The sequence below is a fragment of the Saccostrea cucullata genome, unplaced genomic scaffold, assembly GCF_032062105.1.
Source record: "Saccostrea cucullata isolate Sc308-1 unplaced genomic scaffold, CSIRO_AGI_Scuc_v1 ctg17, whole genome shotgun sequence".
Lineage (NCBI taxonomy): Eukaryota > Metazoa > Mollusca > Bivalvia > Ostreida > Ostreidae > Saccostrea > Saccostrea cuccullata.
In genome coordinates, this window is record NW_026932411.1 from 244,323 (window position 1) to 268,965 (window position 24,643).

Consider the following 24,643-nt stretch of genomic DNA (forward strand, 5'->3'; position numbering starts at 1 on the left):
TTCCGAGATAGAGACGTCTGGAAAAACCGATACCATTACCAATATATAAAACGCTTTATGAGCTAGAAATGATGTCTTTGTTATCTTCAAAGAGAAAGTCATCATCAAGAATTCACAAAGGTTTATACAGATCATTTTTTGGTAAAATAATATAATATAAATTTGTTCTAAATTAAGGTGTTTTAAAAGATGTCGAACAGTCACCGAATGGGGATCGATAAAGATATTCTACCGACCATGAGTAAATATTGTTTTGTGGATCATTAATAAAAGACCGATAGCCAAGCAGTAGAAAAATTATTGAAAATGCTATAAAAGTAAAATAGTATACACCGATATCAATACTTTCCTCTATTGAGGATTCGGAGCTCTGTGTGTGAACGCAGTGCTGCCATCTCCGCTAGCTAATGGAATCGCCCGCAATCAATATTCTACAGAGACTCGGAACCGGCTGCTGAAACGCGGATCTATAATCACTATATTCCTCTCTTTTCAGTCGGTTCACCAGGACTTTAGTGTTTGAAAAAGAAGCAATTATGGATTTACTTAATTCTGGGGAAAGATTTCACCCTGACAGGTAGGTAGCTTTTATTTTACTGCCGCTATCTTAGTAGATAAAGCTTCCCCCACGATCCGTTTAAAATTTCTCGAGTCGGGGGGAACGCGGCCCGCTGTATCCATTTAGAGATGAGATTATGATTTTACTGACAAGTTTTATGGCCCCCTAATTTTCGACCTTGCGTTTCCGGGTTCATCTGGACCAGTGCTGGAATTTCCCCCGTGGGGACCGTGATTGTACGAGAGGTCTGTACAAATCGGGGGGCTTCAAGTGTAAAATTAACATATATTGATCTAAATCGATTCTCTTTCCTCAGTCGGGGGTTAGCTCGAGATTCTATAAGCTGTCAATAAGTTTTGTTTTCACGACAGAAAAATATGTATACAGAGATTTCGATTTAGAATTTTAAGATAAAAAAAATACAGACTAGATTTTTTTTATCTTCTAAAATTATTGTCTGTGCATATGTTTCAAATATTTTTTTTAATAAATGAGAATGAAGCATCATGTGTGATATTTAGAATGATTAGCGTCTACGAGGTCTCCACGGTTGAGAGGAGTCTTCTTTTTAATTGGTGATCATTTTCTCGACGTATTCTGCTTCCATTAAATATTCAGCATTGGTTACTAGGTTTATGGAGTAACCGACGAGGTTGATGCCACCAATAAAAAGACATGAAACGTAGACAAGCAGAGAGAAAGAGGGGGGAGAGAGAAAGGGGGTAGGAGATAGGGATGGAGAGAGGGGAAATGGTAAGAGGGGGTTGAGTGGAAGAAGGAAAATTATCGTGAATTAACACCTTTTATATCATTTCTGGGTATATATGTGAAGGTAAAATTATATTTGGGCTCATGCAAGGTAAAATTACATGTAACTGTAGAGATGAACTCTTTAAGATCAGCTCCACTGAGTTAGGGAGGAATGGGGGGTATGTATTTTAAAAAAAATCGACGTACATGCATATACTGGACCAGTTAGTATACACTTCCCTGACTGCATGTATCCGAAAGCTGCTACTATTTTTTTTTTTACATTTACATGTAGCAGGCTATGAAAATTTAATAAAATTCAATGTCCAAATATTACTTTTAATTTTTTTACTTTATGTTTTTTTCTTCTTAATATACATGTATATATATTTATTTTATACTGATTATTGATTTCTGGTTCCTGTTACTTTATTCCTGGAATTTCGATTTAAATGAAAGTTCTTTATCATACTTACATAATTTATTAGGAAAGCATATCAAAAGATAGTGATTTTGTATTGATTGAAATAGAATATGTTTTTAAAATACCGGTATGCAAAGAAATATAACCTGCTATCGCTGTTGATATGCCGTGCTGATGCTGTGTGTAATTAGAATTCCTTTTTACGTGTTATCAAGCCGATCAATGGGCATGTATACATAATGTTGAACAACCCCAGATATCTGAAATGAAAAGTCGACAGGACTAATAGGGGGGCGAACGATTATCGTGATAAAAAGGCGCGAGGATTTTACATCGGATGAATGGATCTGTATGAGTATGATCTACGTAGATAATGCAATCAGGCACCGACGCAGTTGTTTGTTTCCATAATTAATTAATGAATTAGTAAACAAGCACCTGTCAGAAGCATTACTACTATCCAGCTTTCACAGGTTTAAACGGTCACGCAATAGGGGAACTGGCCTATACATGTAGCTGTGCTATTTTATAAGGATTTCAAATTGTGACGTTCCTTTAATTTTGGCTTCAGTTGATTTCTACGTGTATATCTCGCAGGATTCTTCCTTTCTGCGATTCTTTAGATATTAATTAGAGGAAAACAAGACAATTAAATTCAAACTTCGAAAGCGGATTTTTTTTCTTTCTTAATTAGGCGTAAGATTGGTTTCATAAAAGGGTAAGGTTTTGTTAAGACTTAAATTTCTTAAGCAAATTCTCTCAAAGCAAGTTGAGGAAAAAAGCTGTACAATTAATTTCTCCATGAAGCAGTTTGCGAATGTATAAAGTAAGTCAAATTTTTTTGTCAAATAATGATTTCCTCGCGAAACCGAAAATTTTACCTCTGGTTTCATGTTTGAGAAGAGATAAGGAAATAAGATGTGAACGAACAACTTTTATATTATAAGAAAACAAAAATCTTTGGTCAAAGTGCTTGTCCACCAAAGATTGAGTTCTAATTTCATGGTATTTCTATGCAGTTAGAGTAATCTTCTATTAGAACTTCACCATTCATGTAACTGAATTGTCACTGAAAGGCCTGCAAAGGTCATTAAGTCTAAATGACAGAGTTCTGCCATTTAACAACCTTACAGTAGATTTAATGTCACTTTCAGCTGATTGAAAGGCAAGAGATTCATTCCAAGTTAAAAGAAAAAAAAATTAAAACTACAAATTTGCTAATTTAATTTTCGATTCATTTCAATAAGCCACGATAAATTACTTGATCAATTTAATTGCAAGTATTTTGACCATTTAAATAAGCAACTGTAACTTCTATTCATAATCGTTGGAAGACTTTGAACCTTCTTTTGGAAGAACTAGCAAATGGCAGGTACCCATGACCTACGATAAAAATTAAGTAGATAAAATCGGTATACAGGGTCTGCTGTAAGGTTGGTTTTAGCTTTATTGTTGTTTTACTGTAAACAATAAGTTGCTTGGGTATTCCTCATCCGCCAATATGAAACACATTTTGGTATACACACATGCTAGATTTATGAGAGTGTTATTAATCATATTCTTTCTCTAAAGACAATGAACTTCTGAAGACCTGAAGTTGTCACTACTTATTACAGGTTAAATATTCCCAGTCTTTAGTTTGGGGGGGGGGGGTCACTTTTGCATGCTTTTTTTTCCAGAAGGACCGAAGTCATTTGTCAAGACAAACCACTGCTGTTAAAATGGAACATGGCTTTAGTACTAACAGCAGGTGAAACCTACTGCGATAAGAGCAAACGATTTACAGCTCTTTCTGAAGAAATTTGATTTTTAACAAATATTAATCATCTGATAAAAAGTCAGTAACAGAAAACAGTAGAAGGATTTACATGTACTTATAAAAAAAGGCTATTCTAACTTATCTCATTAGCACCTGGTCTGGCAGAATCAAAATGAAATGTTCCAATGAAATGTTCAATCCAGAATACTAGTACGTCACCCAAGGATATTTCCAGGATAAGGGAAATGAAGGCATGTGTTTGACATTTTTAAATGGCGCAACTTTTGTTAGGTCAATTATAAAACCTCTAATGAGAGTCGAATAGTTTGAATAGACCTCTTTCAGACTCAGTCTCTTTCTCTCTCTCCGGAATAGTTTTATAAAGCACAGTACTCTTTGGATCATATAGTTCTACATTTCTGGAAATTGGATCCAAATCGACCAAAATGAATTTTGGAAATTGATCATTTTATCTGATATTTTAAATATTCCTTTAAAGCAATTTATCAAACATCTAGCGGTATCCTAAAATGATTCTGGAATCGATTCTAATTTTTATCATCTTTTGCTATAAATAATTTATCTAGTAATTCTACTCCAATTGAAAGCCCTATTGTTATTTGAGGCTCCGGGGCGACACCTATTGGATGATTTACAGTTGATAGACGGGCTTGTTTGAAAAAAAAAGAAACGGTCGGAAAGTGATTAATTACTATTTGTTTAAAGAGATTTAAGTTAAACAATCGCACTTTGTGAACAAGCGCTTCACTTGGGGGTGGGGGTATTACTTATATAAATACATAAATAGAGGAATTAAAAAAAATATTGTCATGATAAAGCAAATGATATTGAAAAAAAGAAAACGGAAAATATTTCTAAAGTACGGCCAATTAACTTATCCCTATCCCTAAAAAACAATGATGAGAAAATTTCGGAGCTTTCAACTCTCTTTCCTTCTCTCTTTTATTGAAGAAATACAAGTTTAAAGTGGAGCACGGTGAAAGTTTTAATTAATTATTGCTATATACATTAATACAATCATACTACCTTTTACAATCAATTATTTTCTCATCTAGTTATGTCGACATGATGTGCTATTGATAAGTAAAGAATTGAAGTCTAAAGCATGTGGCATTTCAATGAAAAACAATCGATATATTTTTAAGACCTGTCTTCTACTTTATATTTATTTTTAGAATTTTTCTCTTGTATTGTTATATAAGCTTCTGCTTAGTATGGATTCGCAGAGTATGTCGCGGGTTCGAACCCCACTGTGGGAAAGAGAGACCGGTCCTTCGGATGAAACCGTGTTAACCGATGTCTCGAGTCTCCGGATGTGTTGCCACTAAAATGATCCCTCATTGCTCAATTGCCATAAATGCGGAGTACAGGTTTAGACTGGCAGCCCTCCACCGACAAGCGGCAACTCAATGTTAGTAAATTTTTTCGAAGGGACGTTAAATAAACACACAAAATTTAAGAGAAATATATTCTTTTTCCAAACCATATAGTACTAATCGGCGTTTAATCAACACGGGTGTTAATGGCTAGAAACCGGAAGTAGATTTAGATAACGTGGTTTTCAATTTTAAAGTTAGAGAGAATTTACTAACTGTTTTTCATTGATAATATTTAAGACATTCAATCAAATATATATGATTTCATCAGCGGAAATGGAGAGAAAGCTTGTTTAAACACCTGTGGTGGAGTTTGGGGATATAGCGAACCAAGATCGAAACTGTAAATCTGTGAGATCCGCTTTGGGGGAAATCGTTTCGACAATATAAACATCTCTTTCATCCATCTCTGATCAATATCATGTCTTTGATAAGCAGAAGCTGGTAGGAACACCGAAAATTAATTTTCTAGATCTGCAACAGACCACAGATTCATCCGCCATATCTCTGTACAGACTATGGGTAATGTCAGATACAGCAGTCACCCAGTTTACCAGTGTGAACAAAATCTCAGATTCACCCTTGTGTATATGATCAGATTAGACTACCTAAGATGCACTTTTTAAATGAATTATTGTATAAGCCTGAGATTTCTGTTCGAGCTGCGTCGGTGAATGTTTAGTATTAATTAAGATATGGGAAATTAATTTCGTTACCCCCCGTGATTGAGTTTTGTCCTCCTCCCACAAACACTGGAAATCTTCTTTGAGATAAGAAGTATATGCGACTATGAATAGTGTTAACATGTATAAATATTTCAGAAATCTAACCATGCTAAACAAGAACCGTCTGCCTTAGCTGATAAAAAGCATTCCGAGTCTTGTACACACTTCATATGCTTAAAGGATTTCTAAAAATAGCAACACGTTAGTCATTTCCGCACCTAGGATTAAAGCGGGTGATGTTAATTGGTTTAAGGAGGATAATGTTCATTGTTACCCCGGCTTGAACTTAAGAGATTTTGTTTGAAAGGGAAGAGCATTGAGTGTTAGGTTCATAAACTGTCAAGCCTTGAAACACATGTGAAATGGAAGCTCCACATTATATACTAGTTAGTAATCAAAATTATCGTAATTAAGTACACGTTATGTATACAGGATTTTGAATGCGGGTGGGTACGACCCGATTCCTTGTTCGACCCGCATGGTTTTGACCCGAGTGGTTTTGTTCCGAAGCAATATTAATTATAACAATTTCGATAGTTTAAAAACATTTTTTGGGGTCTAATTCAAAATATTCAGATTTTTTTAACCGCTCGTGACTGTTTATTATTAAAAATATTGCTAAATAATTATGTTTATTTAAACCATTTAATATACATGTATAGACCATAAATTCGTATATTATCCCACAAAGGGCTGATTAGTTTTTAAGGAAAAATGTTCAAATATAAATTATTTATATATTTCAAATGATATTAATTGCATCCTTGTCCTAAAAACAATCTCAAGTTTACTATTGACTTCAATGTTGACAACCAATAATTGACACGTATCCCTCCCTGAAGCCATACAGCTACCGTGTAACCATGTGTATACCTAAGGTATACACCATACCTTATAGTGTGAACCCTTCTGTTTACCTGTATGTATATAATTATAAGTAGGTCGAAACCACTTGGGTCGTTACCACGCGGGTCGAACACGGAATCGGGTCGTAACCACTCGACACCCAGGATTTTGATGGTCTACAATGTATTTGTCAGTATCAATCAGAAGCATATAACTGACCTATTCTTCGGAGAAAAAAAATATTTCTCATCTGAAAATAAGAGTTCCTTGTGGAAATGTATATGCCACGGCAGAGAATTAGCTGTCCATTTCATCCAGAATTTAAGGGTTACTCGAGACAGATGCATATTGAAAGCCCTATTAAATGAGCTGGTTCTATCGATTATCATGCGATCGCTTGTCGAGGGCTGCTTTTAATGCGATCTATCGACTCTAACACCATGTTTATTGGTCTCAGGAAGGTACTTGGCCAAGTCGTTATGGACACACATTTTTGTATGCAAGTTTTCATTTCAAACACTCCCGGAATTCATTTGTAGTCACTTTATGGTCTTTTGAATTCTTTAAGGTGTATTTGTATTTTTAACGATGGATCTAAACTAAGGCATTAAAAGTTTAAAAATCGAATGCCATCGTCTCCATGCCAAAGAATTGGATTTCAGAGTGATTAGAAGCCAGTTGCGAGCCATGATAAATCTCTCTTTGTCCATAAGATTATTTATTAGGAAGTTGACGAGTAGTTCTATTGATCGCAATTCTTTGTTATTAGATACAAAGCTGGAATTTTATTCCATTTCTGTGATATCTTGCATCATATCTGGTTATCCAATACGCCGCGATCATTGGCTTTCTTAAGACTCCCATCATTGGCTGTGTTAGGAATCCCCTCACTGGCTGTCTTAGGGCTTCAATCATTGGCTGGTTTAGGTCTATCATCATTGGTTGATTAAGGACTCCCATCATTGACTGCTTTAGGACTCCCATCAAAAGCTATAATTGTAGGACGACCATCATTGGCTCTTTCAGGACTACCTTCAAAGGCTGTCTTAGAACTCTCATCAAGATCTGTCTTATGACGACTCCTATTTGCATGATTGGTTTAGGGCTCTCGTCGTTGGCTGTTGTAGGAATCCCATCATTAGCTAGCTTCTTAGATTTCCTATCAAAGGCTGTCCTAGGAATCTGTGCATTGGCTGTCTTAGGAATCCAATCATTGGCTGTCTTAGGACTCCCATCATTGGCTGTCTTAGGACTACCATCAAAGGCTGTCTTAGGACTACCATCAAAGGCTGTCTTAAAACTCCAATCTTAAGCTATTTGTGGACTTCAATCATTGGCTATCTGAGGACTTAAATCATTGTCTGTATTAGGACTCCCGTCATGGACTGTCTTGGAACTCTCATCATTGGTTGTCCTGGGTTTTCCAGCGTTGGCTGTCTTTCATCATTGATTGCTTAGGACTCTTATCATTGGTTGTCTTAGGACTTCCATCATTGGTTGTTTTAGGAATTCCCTCATTGGCTGTCCTAGGAATCATCATTGGTTGTTTTAGGTTGTCTTAGGACTCCCATCATTGGTTGTTTTAGGGCTCCATTCATTGGTTGTTTAAGACTCCCATCATTGGTTGTTTTAGGACTTCCATCATTGGTTGTTTTAGGGCTCCATTCATTGGTTGTTTAGGACTCCCATCATTGGTTGTTTTAGGACTTCAATCATTGGTTGTTTTAGGAATTCCCTCATTGACTGTCCTAGGAATCATCATTGGTTGTCTTAGGACTTCCATCATTGGTTGTTTAGGACTCCCATCATTGGTTGTTTTAGGAATTCCCTCATTGGCTGTCCTAGGAATCATCATTGGTTGTTTTAGGATTTCCATCATTGGTTGTTTTAGGAATTCCCTCATTGGCTGTCCTAGAAATTCTTAAAAGACTGTTTTAGGACTCCCATCGTTCGTTGTCTTAGGACATGTGTTCCTAAACCCGCCGACTTTTAATTAAAGGATCCAGGGAGCCTTCCATGTTGACGAAGCATTTCATTGATTTTGTTGATCAGCCTGAATACAATTATCTGAATCTCATACTTAGTTCTCTGGTTATACTACATCGCCCCACGATTCCTGGACTATTTATAGAGAATGGCTAACATTCTTCATCACGCTGTATCGGTATAAAACTTTTAGGCTAATGAGAGAAGTTTCGTAACTTTTGATCATTTAAGAGTTCCCCTTTTCTGTCTAATTGTATCATATTCTTCAACAAGGTCAATTATTATTATTCCCTCGTAACGGAGTTGGATGGGATATAATAACGCTCTTGTGTATGTTTGTGTGTGTTAGTTTGTCCTTGTGTGAAGCGGAAGTGACGTAATATGCATGGAGTTCGATGTTGAATGCTGCTAAACAATACCAACAAAACCAGGTAGTTAGAACGTCTGCTCTAGAGTCTCGAAGTAAGGAGTTGATCCCTACGTCGCGAGTTCAAATCTTAATGCAGAACGTTGAGGCTGTTCCTTGGGATGATACCATAAATTTATTAAGTTTATTAAACGAGGTCTCGTGTCGCAGAAGGTGCTGGCACGAAAGCGATCCTTCATTGCTCAATGACCGTAAGGGCCGAATATACATTTGTAGTCCTCAGCCGGCAAGTGGTTGCGTTTCCATATCAGTGAAAAATTCTCGAGAGGGGCTTTAAAGAACGAACAATCAGCTAATTCATCAAAACCATGTAGGATTGAATAATATTTCCACATTGATGTAAAACTGAAAAAATATCATCATTACCATGTAACACTGAACATTTCTAAGTACTATCATGTGAGACCAAATAAACTGTTAACTATTATGTAAAAGTTAGCAATACCTATATTTTTTGTAGGGAAACAATCCGTCATGTAGAAAGTAAATGATCCCAAATTAACCATATTAATAGTAAGGATCCCACCACTACCACGAAAGACCAAACAATTCCACCACTACCATTTAAGAGTATGCAATTCCACCACTACCATGTAAGAGTAAAGGATCCCACCACTACCATGTAAGACTGAAAGATCCCACCGCTACCATTTAAGAGTTTGCAATCACACAACTACCATGTAAGATTAACAAGCACACCACTACCATGTAAAACTAAACAATCCTACCACTACCATTAAAGATAGAACAAATTTGCTATTTCTGTGTTTAAGTAAAAACAAGATACCATGCAATTGATATTTATATAAGCAAACACCGAACAATGTAAATTTAATGGGATGAACTTTGCTTATCATGCAGTTTCATTACACTGTGCGCTTGTACTGATGAATGATTTTAGAAAATCTCAGATTTTCGTCAAAGATAACATGGATAATGATATATCTTATAAACACGTTACGTTTACAACAAATCAATGTTATTTTAATACGATAAAGTGTGATGATTAAGAGTGAATAAGAGTGAAAAGAAACCCAATCTTGAATGAATAATTCATTAGACCCTTCTGCAGTATGTCACGACTCGACAATATAGGAACAGGTAGTTTTTTCTGAACAAAATGAACTAATAGAAAAAATACATTGTGCACAGGTTAGCTTGAATTTAGTTTGAAATAAAAATATACACTGTACATATGTATCTTATATAGAGAGTATGGACAAAAAATACTATTCGAGTCATGTGTGTTTTGCCTGCTAAGACATTTTTAATGAACATGTTTATTGCATTTTAAACAGTGAAATGTGTATAGGATATTCTGCAAATATGTGAAATATGTGAATTGATGTCTTAACCAACAAAAACCTGTTTTTACAATGATATAATACATTTAACCCAGAAATTATACTTAATGTCTGATTTAACGATTGACTTCATTGACTTGTAATAGTCGTTGGACCTATCCTCAATAAATATGTACGATACACATATACCGAATGACAATGGTTTGCGGTTAGAAGATGGCTAGAATTATTCCCATTACCTGCGTCATTTTATTTACAAATACATATGCAGATTAATTGATGTTTTAGTATTGGATCAAGGATATTTGCCAGACAGCGCTACTCTGCAAACAAAAATATTTTTCATTTAAGATTAACAGATGCTCTTGGCAAACATGGACGGTGTTTCATCTTTGACCTATTTATATAAACCATCTTTGAGCAAAGACCGATCGCAAATGGCAGTAAAAGGACACTAATTTGGAATTTTGCTTATACTATGTATTCATCAAAGACGTTTATTGCTGAGAATGCTCTTCTGATGAATATACTAAATGCTTTATTTTTGTTATCTTGGTACGTGAACTTACGTTAAAGATATGCTTCTCTTGAAAACATATTTCAGTCTTTTCATGTACACCTACAACATTTTAGATCTTTAGGAATTCTTTCTATTTATGTTTTCGGGCATACTTTCTTTTTCTTTTTAAAATATGGAAAATCCACTTTTAATGGAAGTCCTGCTCTCAAGATCATGGATTCTATAAGAATAACAAGAGCAAGATGTTCAGATGACCTTATTTTGAGAAAAAAAAATACGAATCTATTTTGTTGTAATACGTCACAAATGATGACCAGACGATAAAAGGAAAGCGTCATTATTTAGGCTCTTAATTCAACCACTTCACTTTCAAAAATTATTTCATAAAACAACTTGTAAAACACAAGAGGATGCGGTTATATTTAATGAAGTTTAGGATTAAGTAAAGCGATCTAGTATCCGAGGTTCTTATCTGTTAAGGAGAAACAAGGATTTTGTCAAATCTAACGGAACAGAATCAAGTACCTGACATCGTATATATCAAAACCTAACTGAATGGAGGGAGGTAATTTTAATCGTAAGCTGTCTAACCTAGACATTTTAAAGTACATCTTTCACGTCAGACAAGGAGGGGATGTTTAGACGTTCTCCAATCCACTTTCATCAGCGTTTTTCTTCCAAATTGCATCACAATCTTCTCCAAATATTTTCTTTTAATTTCTTTAGTTTAAGCTTTTTGTTTAAACTTTTTGTTCTGACTAACCATTTACTAATTTGCTGCTTTAAGATATAATGTAAAAGAGGATGTGGAGGGTGTGCGAGGGTGCGTGTTTGTGTTTACCCGTATTGTAATAATATATATTCACTGAGTACATGTAATCGTATTTGCTTCTTTGACTTCTTGTATAAAGAGGGTATTTATAAACATTAATTGTGTGCCTGTTGCCCATATGCAATCTATATTCAGTATTCTGAGTAAATATTGTTTAAACCAAAGGATTGTTTATTCAATGTTTTAAAATAAAGTTCAATGCATTATATAATCATGCACATCATTCATTGAATGTGATAATATGAGAAACGACCAAGAGAGATAGTTTTGATCCTTTATTTGGCGAAACAATTTTTTCACGAACTGTGGTTATTGCTCTATATAATCTTTAGGAATGATAATAAACGCGAGGATGAAATTTTTGCGACCAAACTATCTCGCATAATTGCGCGAAAATAAAGTCCTTGCGATAAAAATGTAATTTACAGAATTTCATGTTCAGTGGTAGACATGATGGTGGATATGATGTCTTGTTGGATATTAATTGTTTGCGTGTAGATGTCTTTGTGGATATTGTCTTTGTGCTGAGGTGTAATGGTCGATATTGTTTGTGTTTAGATGTGTTGGTAGATACTGTTTGACAGAAGATGTGTTGCTAGACATGATGATTTGGTGGATATGATGTATTGTTCGTATATAGATATGCTGGTGGATCCGATATGTCGGAGGATATTGATTTTGTGGATTTGCTGGTGGATTTCATGTGTCGGTGGATATTGTAGACAGGTCTTTGGATATTGACTCTAGTTAGATGTAATGTGTCTGTGGATATTGACTACTGTATGTAGATCTGTTGGTGGATATTAACAGTGTGTAGATATTTAGCTATAGTCATCAGGGTTAACCAGTGTGTGTATCGGATCTAGGTCTTGAGATTTATTCGACTTATCATCAGAATGTTTATATTCCATGATATATTTATCCCTTTGTAGTTGCCGGCGGTCGAGCTGCGGAAATCGAGATCGTCTGTTTAACTCAACTTAAACTTGATAAAGACGAATAAATATGTACGATGCATCGTATAAGTGTGATTACATACATTTTGTCGGAAGTTAGTTTATAGAATAGGCTGGCATATTAATTGTTGTTTATGGTGAAGTGCAATAATCTTTTTCCAGAAGTTGAGTTGAATTTAGATTTACATATGACACTTCAACAATATAGAGCTACCTCGAGCTCCCTCTATTTGAAAAAAGAGAGAAATCTTCTAAATCTTCTGTGAAAAGTGATAAATAGAGTGTCGAAAAATGACATTTTATCATGATTGTATAACCAAATCTCCTTGAGTTTGATTTTATTGAATTCTGCCAAAAAAATCTTAAGATCAAAGATTTCTAAATAGAACGCGTTTTTTTTTTTCCTTCCGGAAGAATTTACACAGAGGTTTTGGCAAGTTGTTCTTCAGAATTTATAACGATATGCTTGATTTGAAAAGCAAAGAAAGTATTTTTCTGCACAAATAATTTTCACAAAAGCGTAAATTCTTCAAATAAACCACACACACCCAAAACTGCTATGTAAAAGTGAAAGGCGAAATAGCCTGTGACAGCTAAAACATATTTGTTGATCTATTGGACAGAAACCTGTTCTAAGAATTGTTGCATGGTAACGTGTCCGCGTAGTCTGTCTGTCTATTATCAAAAAGATGTTGAATATTCTCCTCTAAATTCTAATGTTATTTTTAATTTATATATTGGTATATAAGTTAAATTGGTACGCAGTTAGTCTTCACTATTATAATATAATTGTGTTCCTACTCCTCCTCCATTTTATAGTTCAATTTCATGTAACATGGTACACAAGTAGACTACATGTACCTCTGTACATGTTTATCTGTTTCGTGATTTTCTTGAGCTTGATTAACTTTGTTTCTATGGTAAAAATAAAAAAAAATGTATATTTCTCTAAATATACTACTTCTACTACTGTTTTTGTCAAGTTGCAATTAAACTTCTCTCAGAAAGAGACTACATCAAGAAACATGCATCATTATTTATTGCTGTACCATAGTTTCCAGTCCAAGAGCTATCTTACTTTACCTGAATAAGTAAAAACCAGTAAAGCTACAGTCTCGTCAGAGACTTTTGGTAATCACATATAGAGTTCTAACCTTTACTATAATAAATTAATATTTTATTTACCGCTAGGTAAAATCTTAAGTCATAGTGTGTGATACATGTATATACTTGTATAACAAAATATATATAGAAACGAAAAATCCAATAAGTGGTGGGAACCTGAAAAAGACTTTTTTTACAAGAGAGTTTTCCAAACTAGCAGGAAAGGGGTCAAATCATGATGCTTGTAATTAATTAAACACAAATACGATTTCAACGGTTTTTTGTATACTATTGAAGTATATTGAGGTCATAGTATAATGTTTTGTGATAAGTGTTTTAATTTTATGGTGAGAAATTGTTACTGAAGGTAAATGTGCCGTTTGTTTTTTATGGTAAGGACTTGTTATATCTGAAGAATAACTGCCAATAAGTTGTTTGCATTGAATATTCTGATTGAATTTTATGACAAGATATTGCTGAATGTACTCGTTGAGGTTTAAGTCAGGGAATTCGTGTTGTTGAAGAATATTCTGAATTAGTTAAGAGGTAACAAGTTGTAACAGTTTCTGATTGAGAATATTTTATGCATTCCTATTGCTGTACACTTATTTTATTTTTTGGACTCTTAATAACTAATAATATACACGTACGTAACTGTTGTTAAACATTTTGTTGAATTTATGGTGACGAGTCGCCACTTTTATTCAATGCTGCATTGAATTTATATATTGACGTAGAAAGTCTTTTTCCGCAAAAAGTTCTATTTAAATATATTCAAAAAAGAGTTATCACTGTCGAAGTTTCCCAGTTTTGAATTAGATGTTCTTAACCGTTGTTCAATACTCCTTTTTTGTTTTGTGTGAATTGAGTTAATCATTCCTGAATTCTGAACAAATGAACGTGAATCTATAGGCTTTTTTCGACTTTGACGTTAATAATTCAAAAGGTTTAATGGTCTTAACATTTTGTCATAACACGAATAAACATTTTTGTACAGTGTTTTTATGTTATTCTATTTATGATATAATCGTATTTCCATAACTGAAGAAAATTAAGTTTGGAACCTTTATGAAATATTGACAAGTGTGCGTTGATTGTATTAATTTGTCTTCCAGGCTGGTCGTTCACCGCTCTCTGGAACATGGGTAAAAGAAAGAAACAGTTCGTTGTTGTGATGTGAAAGTGACACAGTTCTAGCTGTTATTCTGTAAAATTTTGGAGTACATGTTTAACGTCAGTTTTTGAACGTTCTGTAAACAATGACAACGATCGATGACAATCGGGTCATACTGAATGTTGGCGGGATCCGCCACGAGACTTACAAGGCCACCCTGAAGAAGATCCCCGCCACCCGTCTGTCACGTCTCACGGAGGCTCTGGCCAACTACGACCCTATACTTAATGAATATTTCTTTGATCGTCACCCTGGGGTGTTCGCACAAATTCTCAATTACTACAGGACGGGGAAACTCCATTACCCCACGGACGTCTGCGGTCCTCTCTTTGAGGAGGAGCTGGAGTTCTGGGGACTGGACTCTAACCAAGTAGAGCCGTGTTGTTGGATGACGTACACCCAGCACAGGGACACGCAAGACGTGCTGGCGATTCTAGACCGACTGGACCTCGACACGGACAAACCGACGGAGGAGGACATCATGAAGAAATTCGGCTGGGAGGAGGAATATAGGGCAGGGGAGTTAAACTGCTGGCAAAGGATCCAGCCCAAGATCTGGGCCCTATTTGACGAACCCTACTCGTCCAATGCTGCCAAGGTAAGAGAACGTGTTTTTATAGACTTGGCGAGATTACTCATATACGGAACACATGATTCGGAGAATAAAAAACTTGTCGTCTTATTTAAGGCAAATCAACTGTTTTTCAATCTATTTTTAAAGGAATGCTATCGTGAAGAAGGCATTGTTTAACCCTGCTTCTGTCGTACGAGCTTAAAAAATTATCATCACTCTAATCAAAGCTTCAAATCAGAAACCAAAATAAAAGCCTTTCTTACTCATCATTCAATATTTTAGTTGCAGAAAATTAATTTCTTCCATTAGTCCGCGTAAATTGAAAGAGGATGTTGAATCGCTTCTTTCTTTCAGAGGGTAAATAATGAAAACCAATCCTTGTTTCTTCACAATCAGCGAAAACATTTTATGGTTATTTTTACTCACACCTTCTTTGCAAAAAATGATTGACGCTGACAGATGTAATTTAAGGTGATTGATGAACGACTCGTGTACCGAATTAAGTCGGTCAATTAGAAGGAATAACCTCAATTCACTAGGATTAACAGATAATCTGCTTGTAAAATTACTTACAAACACAACACATTCATCAAATACATCATCAAATTTGATATTGTTTCTGACTCGGAATTTATCTTTGAAGATTAAGTAAAAACACGCTTGTTGTTAGTGCATGTATTAAGCACCAAATACTAAGTACCCATGTTCTTTGTAACAAAGTGATTTGTGGATAGAAATTATCTTTTTAAAACTTATTTCCCGTAAAAAAAAATCATTATTTTTTTTATGACAAATGCCTGCATTTTTGGGATTATTTTTCAATATCCGTATTTAATTTGAAAAACATTGATATGCCCTCTAGACCCCGACCACGAGCCACTGAACTTTGGCCAAGCTTAGTATCCAAGGGACTATTGTCTTTCGAGTCTGCCGATTTTTATTTTCAGTGTAATGTTTGTGAAGTCAATACAAGCGTAAGAGTTCACCAATTACCCGAGGGTAAAGCATTAAACTGACAGTTATAGCTAGCTAGTCTTTCCCGGTCTCTGGAAATCGTTCATTTTGCCAGCTTGTTTATTGAATGATATTTTTACCAGAAGTCAGAACCTATGGCAGAAAAAAAACTGCTTCTGTGTAAATAATCAGGCTTTGAAGCTAAATTGTGCCTTCTTGACAGTCATAGACCGTTAACATCCATCATCTGCCATTGTCAGATATACAATCACTAGAATTGAAAACCCAGCAAACGCCGAAGATGTAGCATTCATAAGCGCACATGTAGGTAGGCAAAGGGAATATTTCTATATTTAAAATACGAGAAAACTTTATTTAAACACTACAAATAATTTGAACGAAGAAAAAAAGAATTGATAAAATTCTACACTATCTTTGATGTCAATTTTAATGGACCATCTTCGTTGAAAAAAAGTATTTCTAAGAATATGTATACATGTAGTGGTTAATCTGCATTTTTGAGGTGAAAGCTTAATCAAGAATGGCACTCAAATTTCCTAGAGAATGACACTAAAATGACTTTTTGAATTAATGCTAGAAGTAACAGCTGTGGAGAAATATTTGTGGTGTCTTTGTACCACCTCATTTATTTGTTTGTTACGCCGTTATCTGGCAAACCAAGAGTTGATCTTAAAGAAGACGCGGTGCCACAATACTGGCATCTCCAATACAAAAGCCGCGGGATAAGAGTTGTTAATCTCTTGCTTCTAGATATTCCCGAGGAACAATAACATAAGACAATGTAAAAGAAACCACACAAGTGGTATACACTGATTACACATCCTAGGCCAAACATAGAACAATTGTCAACCAGTTGAGCTGTCTGTTTCAGAACAACAAAGACATTCCTCCACGTGTGAGCAATCTCGGTGCAGCAGGACGAATCGAACACGATCTTAGGTCTTACTCGCCAGTAAAAGGAGTTTCGTCAGTAATAGTGTTCTAATGATAACATCATAACTCACAAATTCAGCTGATGTGCTTATAGGTTGAATAAAGTACAGAGTGCAATAAGTAAAGCATTCGTATAAAAGGGAAACCATCCGGGTCCTTTCCCTGTGTTAAACACCCAATTTTATGTTAACGCCCCCAAAATCTACCTGATTCAAGATCAATAATTTACCGCCTGTCAATCATTAAAAAAACAATAGCTTCTGATTTGATTGACTACGATAAATGTCCTTTGAAAACGATTGCCTGGTCACGCGTCAAACACTTTTATGTAGCCGCCTTGTATACACGGGGGTTAAAAAAAGAATCTTGGTAAAATTTTATTTTAAAGTAGTAGATAATTAAAACATGACTTCATAAAATAATTGCTTTTAATCTCAACGGCTATATTGTATTTTAGGCGATATGTCGTCCAAGATATCTGCTCTGTAGAATTTAGACCAGTCCGTGCACAGAAACGCTAATTGTCGATTAAAATTGAAATATGATAAATAAGAAAAGATATTTAGCACAAACGGCACGGATAAAAAAAATCATTTATCCCATGTTTTATCTACGTATATATTTTATACCATGTTCCGTTGTAAAGTTCTGAAATGAAAATATAATGTAACTTTTAAATTTCCTTACATCTGTCAATACCCAATATTCGAAATTAAAAAGTGTATATATACAGCCAAATATCAATTCTTACAAGTATAAAAGAAATCTTGCAAACAATAAAAAAAAATTAAACACACGAACACCCGGAAATGGGGAATATTTTCGACACTATTGTTGATCAGAACGTAGGCAATATTCCTATCGTAGTACGGTACATTGTATATGTTCACACGACGGATAGGCCTACCTATGAATGGAATATTTAATTATATAATTTTTTTTAAAATTTTGATATTTACACAAGTTTAATTTAAAAAGATATGTTTACTTTGTAGTTTTACACTGTGTTCTTTTCTTTAATTTGTCATTTTTTTTTAAATATAAAAACGATATTTCTGTATATATTTTTTTTTCTTCATTATATATCACTGAAAGTATTTATAATTTTTTTTTTTTATTGAAATATTTCAATTATTTCAAGTAGTTTCACTCAAATTTAGACACGAAACACGGAATATTGACCCTGATCACCAGACACAGACTTCCTGTGTAATGCTACGTGTATATAGATTTTTGACATCTTGGGTATTGGGGGTCTCCAGGTAAATAATACCACTGTTGCGTGGACCATTCCCCCTCCTCAGGTAACCGTACGGTAAAAAAAAATTGGGTCTTTAATTATTTTTAAATTAAAAATAATTAGCTACAATTTCAAAATATTTACATTATTACTTTCCAGTTTAGCCAAATGGCCGAGTTCAGGTACTTGAAAATAAGAGATACATTTTCTGTAGATATGTTTTTTATGATGATAAATATATGAAAAAATAGGTTTTCAAACATGATCGAAAAACTTGAGCTTTCGTTTTTCTTCCTTTTAATTTAAGAGAATCTGATTTTATTTCTTTTATAAACAGTGCTTGCAAAATCAAGATTTTTGAAAGTATGATATTGTACATGTAATTGATAGTAATAAAACAGTGTTTGTCCATGGTAAAGATGCAAATACGTATATACATGTATTTATACTTTATACTAAAAAAAACGTACAAAAATGTTCTGTACTCTTTATAATTCATATTTACATTGTTTCATCAGTAAAGGCTTAAACTTTCTAATTGTGGATATCTATTCATTAGATATAAAGTACTGCCTATACTGATACTGATGATGTTACAGTTAGATATACATTATACTTATAAAATATGTAATAATATTTTTACAGTTTAAGGCTGTTTAGCCAGACAAAGTTTAACTTCTCTTCCTTTTCCAGGTTATAGCCGTTGTATCAGTATTTTTCATCGTGGTTTCTATTCTCTCCTTCTGTTTGAAAACTCACCCTGAGATGAGAGTGCCAGTGCTCAGGAATACTACTTCGAACACTTCCGACGGGCAAATGTCATGGCGGTTAGAGAAAAAGAAAACAGAACCTCACCAGGCTTTTTTCTATATCGAGTGTGCAAGCAATGCTTGGTTTACATTTGAAATAATAATTCGTTTGATAGTTGCACCAAATAAGTTAGATTTTCTGAAAGCACCGGTGAACATCATCGACATAATTGCCACACTTTCATTCTATTTGGATTTTATGTTGACAAAGCTGAAACAAGAAAATGATATACTGGAGTTTTTTAGTATAATCCGTATTATGCGACTGTGTAAACTCACCCGCCATTCTGCAGGGCTGAAAATTCTTATTCATACCTTCAAAGCAAGTGCGAAGGAACTTGTTCTACTGGTGTTTTTTCTAGTGTTAGGCATTGTGATTTTTGCCGCTTTGATATTTTATGCGGAACGAATTCAATATAACCCGGATAATGATTTCACTTCAATTCCGGTTGGACTGTGGTGGGCAATAGTTACTATGACAACTGTAGGCTATGGAGACATGGCACCGAAAACATACGTCGGAATGTTTGTTGGTGCTCTCTGTGCGTTGCTGGGTGTACTAACAATTGCACTTCCGGTACCAGTTATCGTGAGCAACTTTGCCCTGTTTTATTCCCATACACAGGCACGATCCAAACTACCGAAGAAAAGACGGCGAGTTCTGCCGGTAGAGCTGCCCAGACCGAAGGGTCCAAAGGGGATGGGGCCGGGAGGAGGACCCCCTCCAATCAACAGGCATAGGAACGCTATAAAACACCCTCCCGTAGGACAGCAAGACCACAAAATAAACAGAATGGGTGAGTAATTGCAAAGTGTTCATCGACGTGTTTTTCTCTAAATTCCTTCCAATGTGATTTTCTTGTCGATTCAATCGCTTTGCCGCATTTTAATTGTTCATTGGGAGTAGTGTAGGAGTGTCTAATTTTTGACCGTGCATGATTTTTTTTAAAATCTTATATAGTTCAGATTTGAAGATGTACATGTTTTTCCTTACAGAAACGTCATACATGACAAATGTTATTCCTATCCCGTAGAGATTAATTTCGATTATGCTAACAATTGTTGATTCTCTTATTAATAAGTTTTCTTGTTTGTAATAATTAATTCTTTGTCAACTTATGCAGTTATTGAGTAGTATATAGTCTAGGACATGTTTACCTGTTTTACTTTTGTCAGTTTATAAACTAGTTGAGTGATCGAGTGGCACTTTCAATAGATTAGATTCACGTTTGTACTAAGAACAATGAGATTTTTCAGCACAATTTTTTTTTTCAAATTAAGAAAACAAGTCTTCTTGGTATACTTTTATTATAAAATCAGTTTAGATATGCCACAGTTACAGATATGAATATAAATCTGATTGCTTTGACTGATTGTTTCTAAAACCCTCTTATTTTTATCGAAAAGACCAAGGTTGTATACAGCAACTGATGCCCTTCCGTAGTAAGTTACCGGAAACATTCTGTATTTATGTGTGGCGCATGCGCTTCTGTAGATACTACTCTAGGAAACTTCCTGTGCGTCTCTTACTAACATGTACATACATCAGACTAACAACTTGAATGTGCTTTGTAAACATGTGTCACGCTATCTTCTGGAGTCATCTTTGCAAATCTCTGCTTTTATAAATTATACACGTCATCCTAGGTTATTTCTAGATAGTGCTGCAAAAAATGTATACAAATATAGTCCTTTTTACTCGTACAATTTAACAGTAACAATAATTTTTTTTTATTTAAACTGTTGGAACGTACAGTGAAGAGTCTTTTTGCAAGTACAGTAAAACATACCGTATGCGTGACGCGTGCCAAAATGAAATCGCTACCAATTATCCATGATTAATTTTATCCACAGAAAAATCTCTTCGAATACTGGGGTAAGCTCTCTCGGTGACTTTACATTACTACATATTTTATATATTCACTATGAGATGTTTGCCTTTTATTTAATTTACCGTTGCTATCTAGCGCCAGGAATAACAAAATCTTATTATCTTATAATTCTTATAAGCTCCAAATGAATTAAAAAAGGTAAAGACAACGAACATTCATCGACTGATTAAGAAAATCCTATAACCAATACGAACCCGTGAAGATTGTATAAAATGGACTCCTGGGAATTCCAGAGGTGGGATCAGGTGCCTTGGAGGAGTAAGCATCCCCTGCCTTGTCGACCTGTCACAGCCGACGTGAGCTCTATGTATTGAGCAGGCAGTCGGAACGTTCCATAGTCGATTTCAGTATAAAAACGAAGGCCTAATGAAACATGTCAGCCGAAAAACAACCTCTTGGGATGTTATATTTGCTAACAAGGCCATTTTATTATGACAATAGAATTTACAAAATGATGACTTTAAACAGGGTTGTGGAAGTCCCTGTAACATCAACTTATCTGTCAGAAGCAGTCAATTAATTGGACATGTTAGATTTAAACAATGCTAGTTCTAAATACGGACAGAAACACCCTAGACCTCATGCCAATACAATAAACACTAACAATTTCACCTACAAGAGGAACCTTAAGTAAATATTTTAAACCTTGTCTCATTAAGACCCAGATAAGCATTGAATCAAAGACTTCAACTCACAATTCAAGTCACATTGTTGACAGATGGAATTCAGACTTTGTTTATTATGCCCATGACGTACATATCTTATTGCACATGTTCTGTGTAAATTGAATTTACACTATACACAAGAATTGCTTTAAATATTTATAGTGCAATGACGCGGTAATTATATCCATGGGCTGGTTTACGAGGAATTGCCTTGTACATGTTGTCACGAAAAAAAAAATGATCAAAGAGAATGGAATACTTTTTCAGAAAAACAGCTGTTTTAGAATTAAAACGACATATGTTTGGATGCTGATTGGGTCAATATCGCACAAGTCAATCACTTTTTCCTCGTATTTAGTGAATAAGACTCTTTAGTATTAAATGTCATTAAAGAATATGGGTAGAAAAGGTGAGCAAAATGCCCTTTGTGCCACAAACAATGAATTATTCGCCCGTCTTCTTTCAGTTTGAAGTATATAATTCATTACTTCATATAAAAAAATCTAAATTTGCTAAAAAGAAAAAAAAAGTTTTGTTTCTGACTTAATTGTAGAGTGTCAACTGGGATTTCATAGTAAGCACATTTCTATTAAACGTATTATTTAGAATCCTGCGTTTGCTTTATCAAGGGTTTGGAGTTCAAGGCGATGATTTTGGCAATGATTGAACAAGTAAAAGCCAACAAATGTAAACAACAGTCATCGAACAGGAACGAAACAACCTGCGATCTGTATTAATCTATAGAATTATAATTCTTCCAAGTCATAATCACCCCAAAGAGGCAATAAAGCAATGCTCGCTACTTCATAACGCAGCTATTTATATCCAGTGGTAACCTCTAGTTGACCTTTCATGGTGTGTTTTCTCAATGTTAAATCTCATCTAAACACTGTTTTTGTTAGTTGATTTGAACTCGGATTGGGTTCGAGTTTAGCATGTACTTTTTGTAGGAGCACAATTAAATTTCTCTGATCCTGAAGACTTGCGTCTAACAACTTTATCTAAATCTCGATTACTTCTTTACTTTTCTTTGGGTTATTTTAATTATTTTATATACGTCACAAAACATTCCGTGTGGTGATCACCAGAACTCACGAATTTACCATGTACAATGTTTACTTAGCATGACTGTACGACCAGACATAAAATCAATATAGATGGTTATGTTTTGAAGTGGCTAGACTTCTACAAATGAACCAAGCTTCAAATTTCTGTACATTATAAGGAATTGAACGCCGAAGTCTCAGATAAAGGGTATAGTTTTAAACACTGGAATGATCGGCTTTTAGATGTAAGAATCCTCAGTACATGGTACAATATGTAATAGAATATAATGGAACAATACTCTAGTACGATTAAAATGGTACAAAATGTAATAGATTGTTGTAAAAAATGTAATAGATTTTAATGATAAATGAAAGAAATTCTTTTCATTATTTTACAGCAAAACGCAATGAAATTCATTATCATGGTTATCGTGAATTTTTCAAATGTTAGTAAGGTAAACAATTAACACTGTGATTTCTACAATATATCATTGTCTGAGAACATTCTTTCCGGAGAAATGGCAGGTACTCTTTATTGAGAAGGATCGAGATAAACTCAGTTTGTAAATCTTTATATAATTAAATTCTCTCAAGGCCAAAGCGCAATTTTCATTAGAAATTAGAGCCTCTATTAAAACAATCCATTCCATTCTGGGAGTGACAGAAGTGGAATAATTGTATCAACATTGGAAATTTTTGGCTATATTTTAACATCGATATATTTAATTTCAATTAAACTTAACCAAGTTTTAAATAACAGGATGTTAATTAAAAATTTCAGGGTTCTGTTCACCAGGTGGCTCTTCGGCCGCGTATTGCATGGGTAACGTGGTCACCTTCGGCCAACTTCACATTGCATGCCTACTAACACAATGTAGATTAGAAAGCTCCATCTGTACATAATCACAATAAACACCAATCAATGTCTAGATTAAAAGATAACAAATCACCTCGTATATGAATATGCTTTTTATAAATTGTATATGTCTATTATAACATGTATTATAGTGTTACGTGTAGCCTAGGAAATAGAAATTACTAACATCGATAAATGCACAAGTAGTGAATAGTTAAGAGGATGAATTGTATGATATAGAAGTTAATATATTGACAACTTAAAGAGTTGCGTGACCATTAGAGCTTGTTGTCGTATGCTAATGTGTCCCGTTCTTTTTCCTCTGCAGCATATCCGTACGGGTATTACCTAGGTATAGTATGCCATGATTTTGCCGTGAGATAAAGAACTTTTCTTGATTGCTATATGCAAGTCAGGGAAATCTGTTGAAAGATAATACTGATGGCGATAGCAAGATCTCCGTGATTTCTTATGTCTACAAATGCGCAAACAAACACAATTTTTCGCTATCGGTTTGCATTGTTTCGACATTGTTAAAAACATGCCTCGGAAATTGATTGGAAATGCTTACCATTTTTGCTCTGAAATCACAATAATATTTCCCAGGAGGCAATCAGCGAGGTTTATCTGAAGTATTTGTGTAGTAACTAAAGACTTGCTATCGTCTGCCCTCTCACCATTAGTTTCCACTCTAACTTTCTACTGTTTACTCAATCTGGTTGATGCCATGTTGAATCAAACAATAACTTATGGATTTGGCTCCATTTTGAGTTCTCAAGCTTTTTATTTACTCACAGTTTTGGGTCAATATTACTGGAGTCTTATATTCTGCAACAACCACTTGTCACATTGTATATTTATATATTATATCAAACACACTGAATTTTTGG

At 34.7% G+C, this 24,643-nt stretch overlaps 1 protein-coding gene across 8 annotated transcripts in view; it reads left to right on the top strand.

The window, feature by feature from the left end:
• The first annotated feature begins 420 nt into the window (after nt 1-420).
• The window catches only part of LOC134235059 (potassium voltage-gated channel protein Shaw-like), a 32,880-nt gene continuing 8,657 nt past the window's right edge, over nt 421-24,643 (top strand). For 2 of the 8 annotated variants that reach the window (XM_062717141.1, XM_062717145.1), the window contains exons 1-5: nt 421-577; nt 14,705-15,361; nt 19,179-20,091; nt 20,702-20,737; nt 24,082-24,105. In XM_062717141.1, coding sequence (XP_062573125.1) covers nt 14,849-15,361; nt 19,179-20,091; nt 20,702-20,737; nt 24,082-24,105 — 1,486 coding nt within the window. In that variant the 5' untranslated portion in view covers nt 421-577; nt 14,705-14,848. The remainder of the gene's footprint in view (nt 578-14,704; nt 15,362-19,178; nt 20,092-20,701; nt 20,738-24,081; nt 24,106-24,643) is intronic. The other 6 variants (XM_062717142.1, XM_062717146.1, XM_062717143.1 and 3 more) reach the window with 3 other exon arrangements.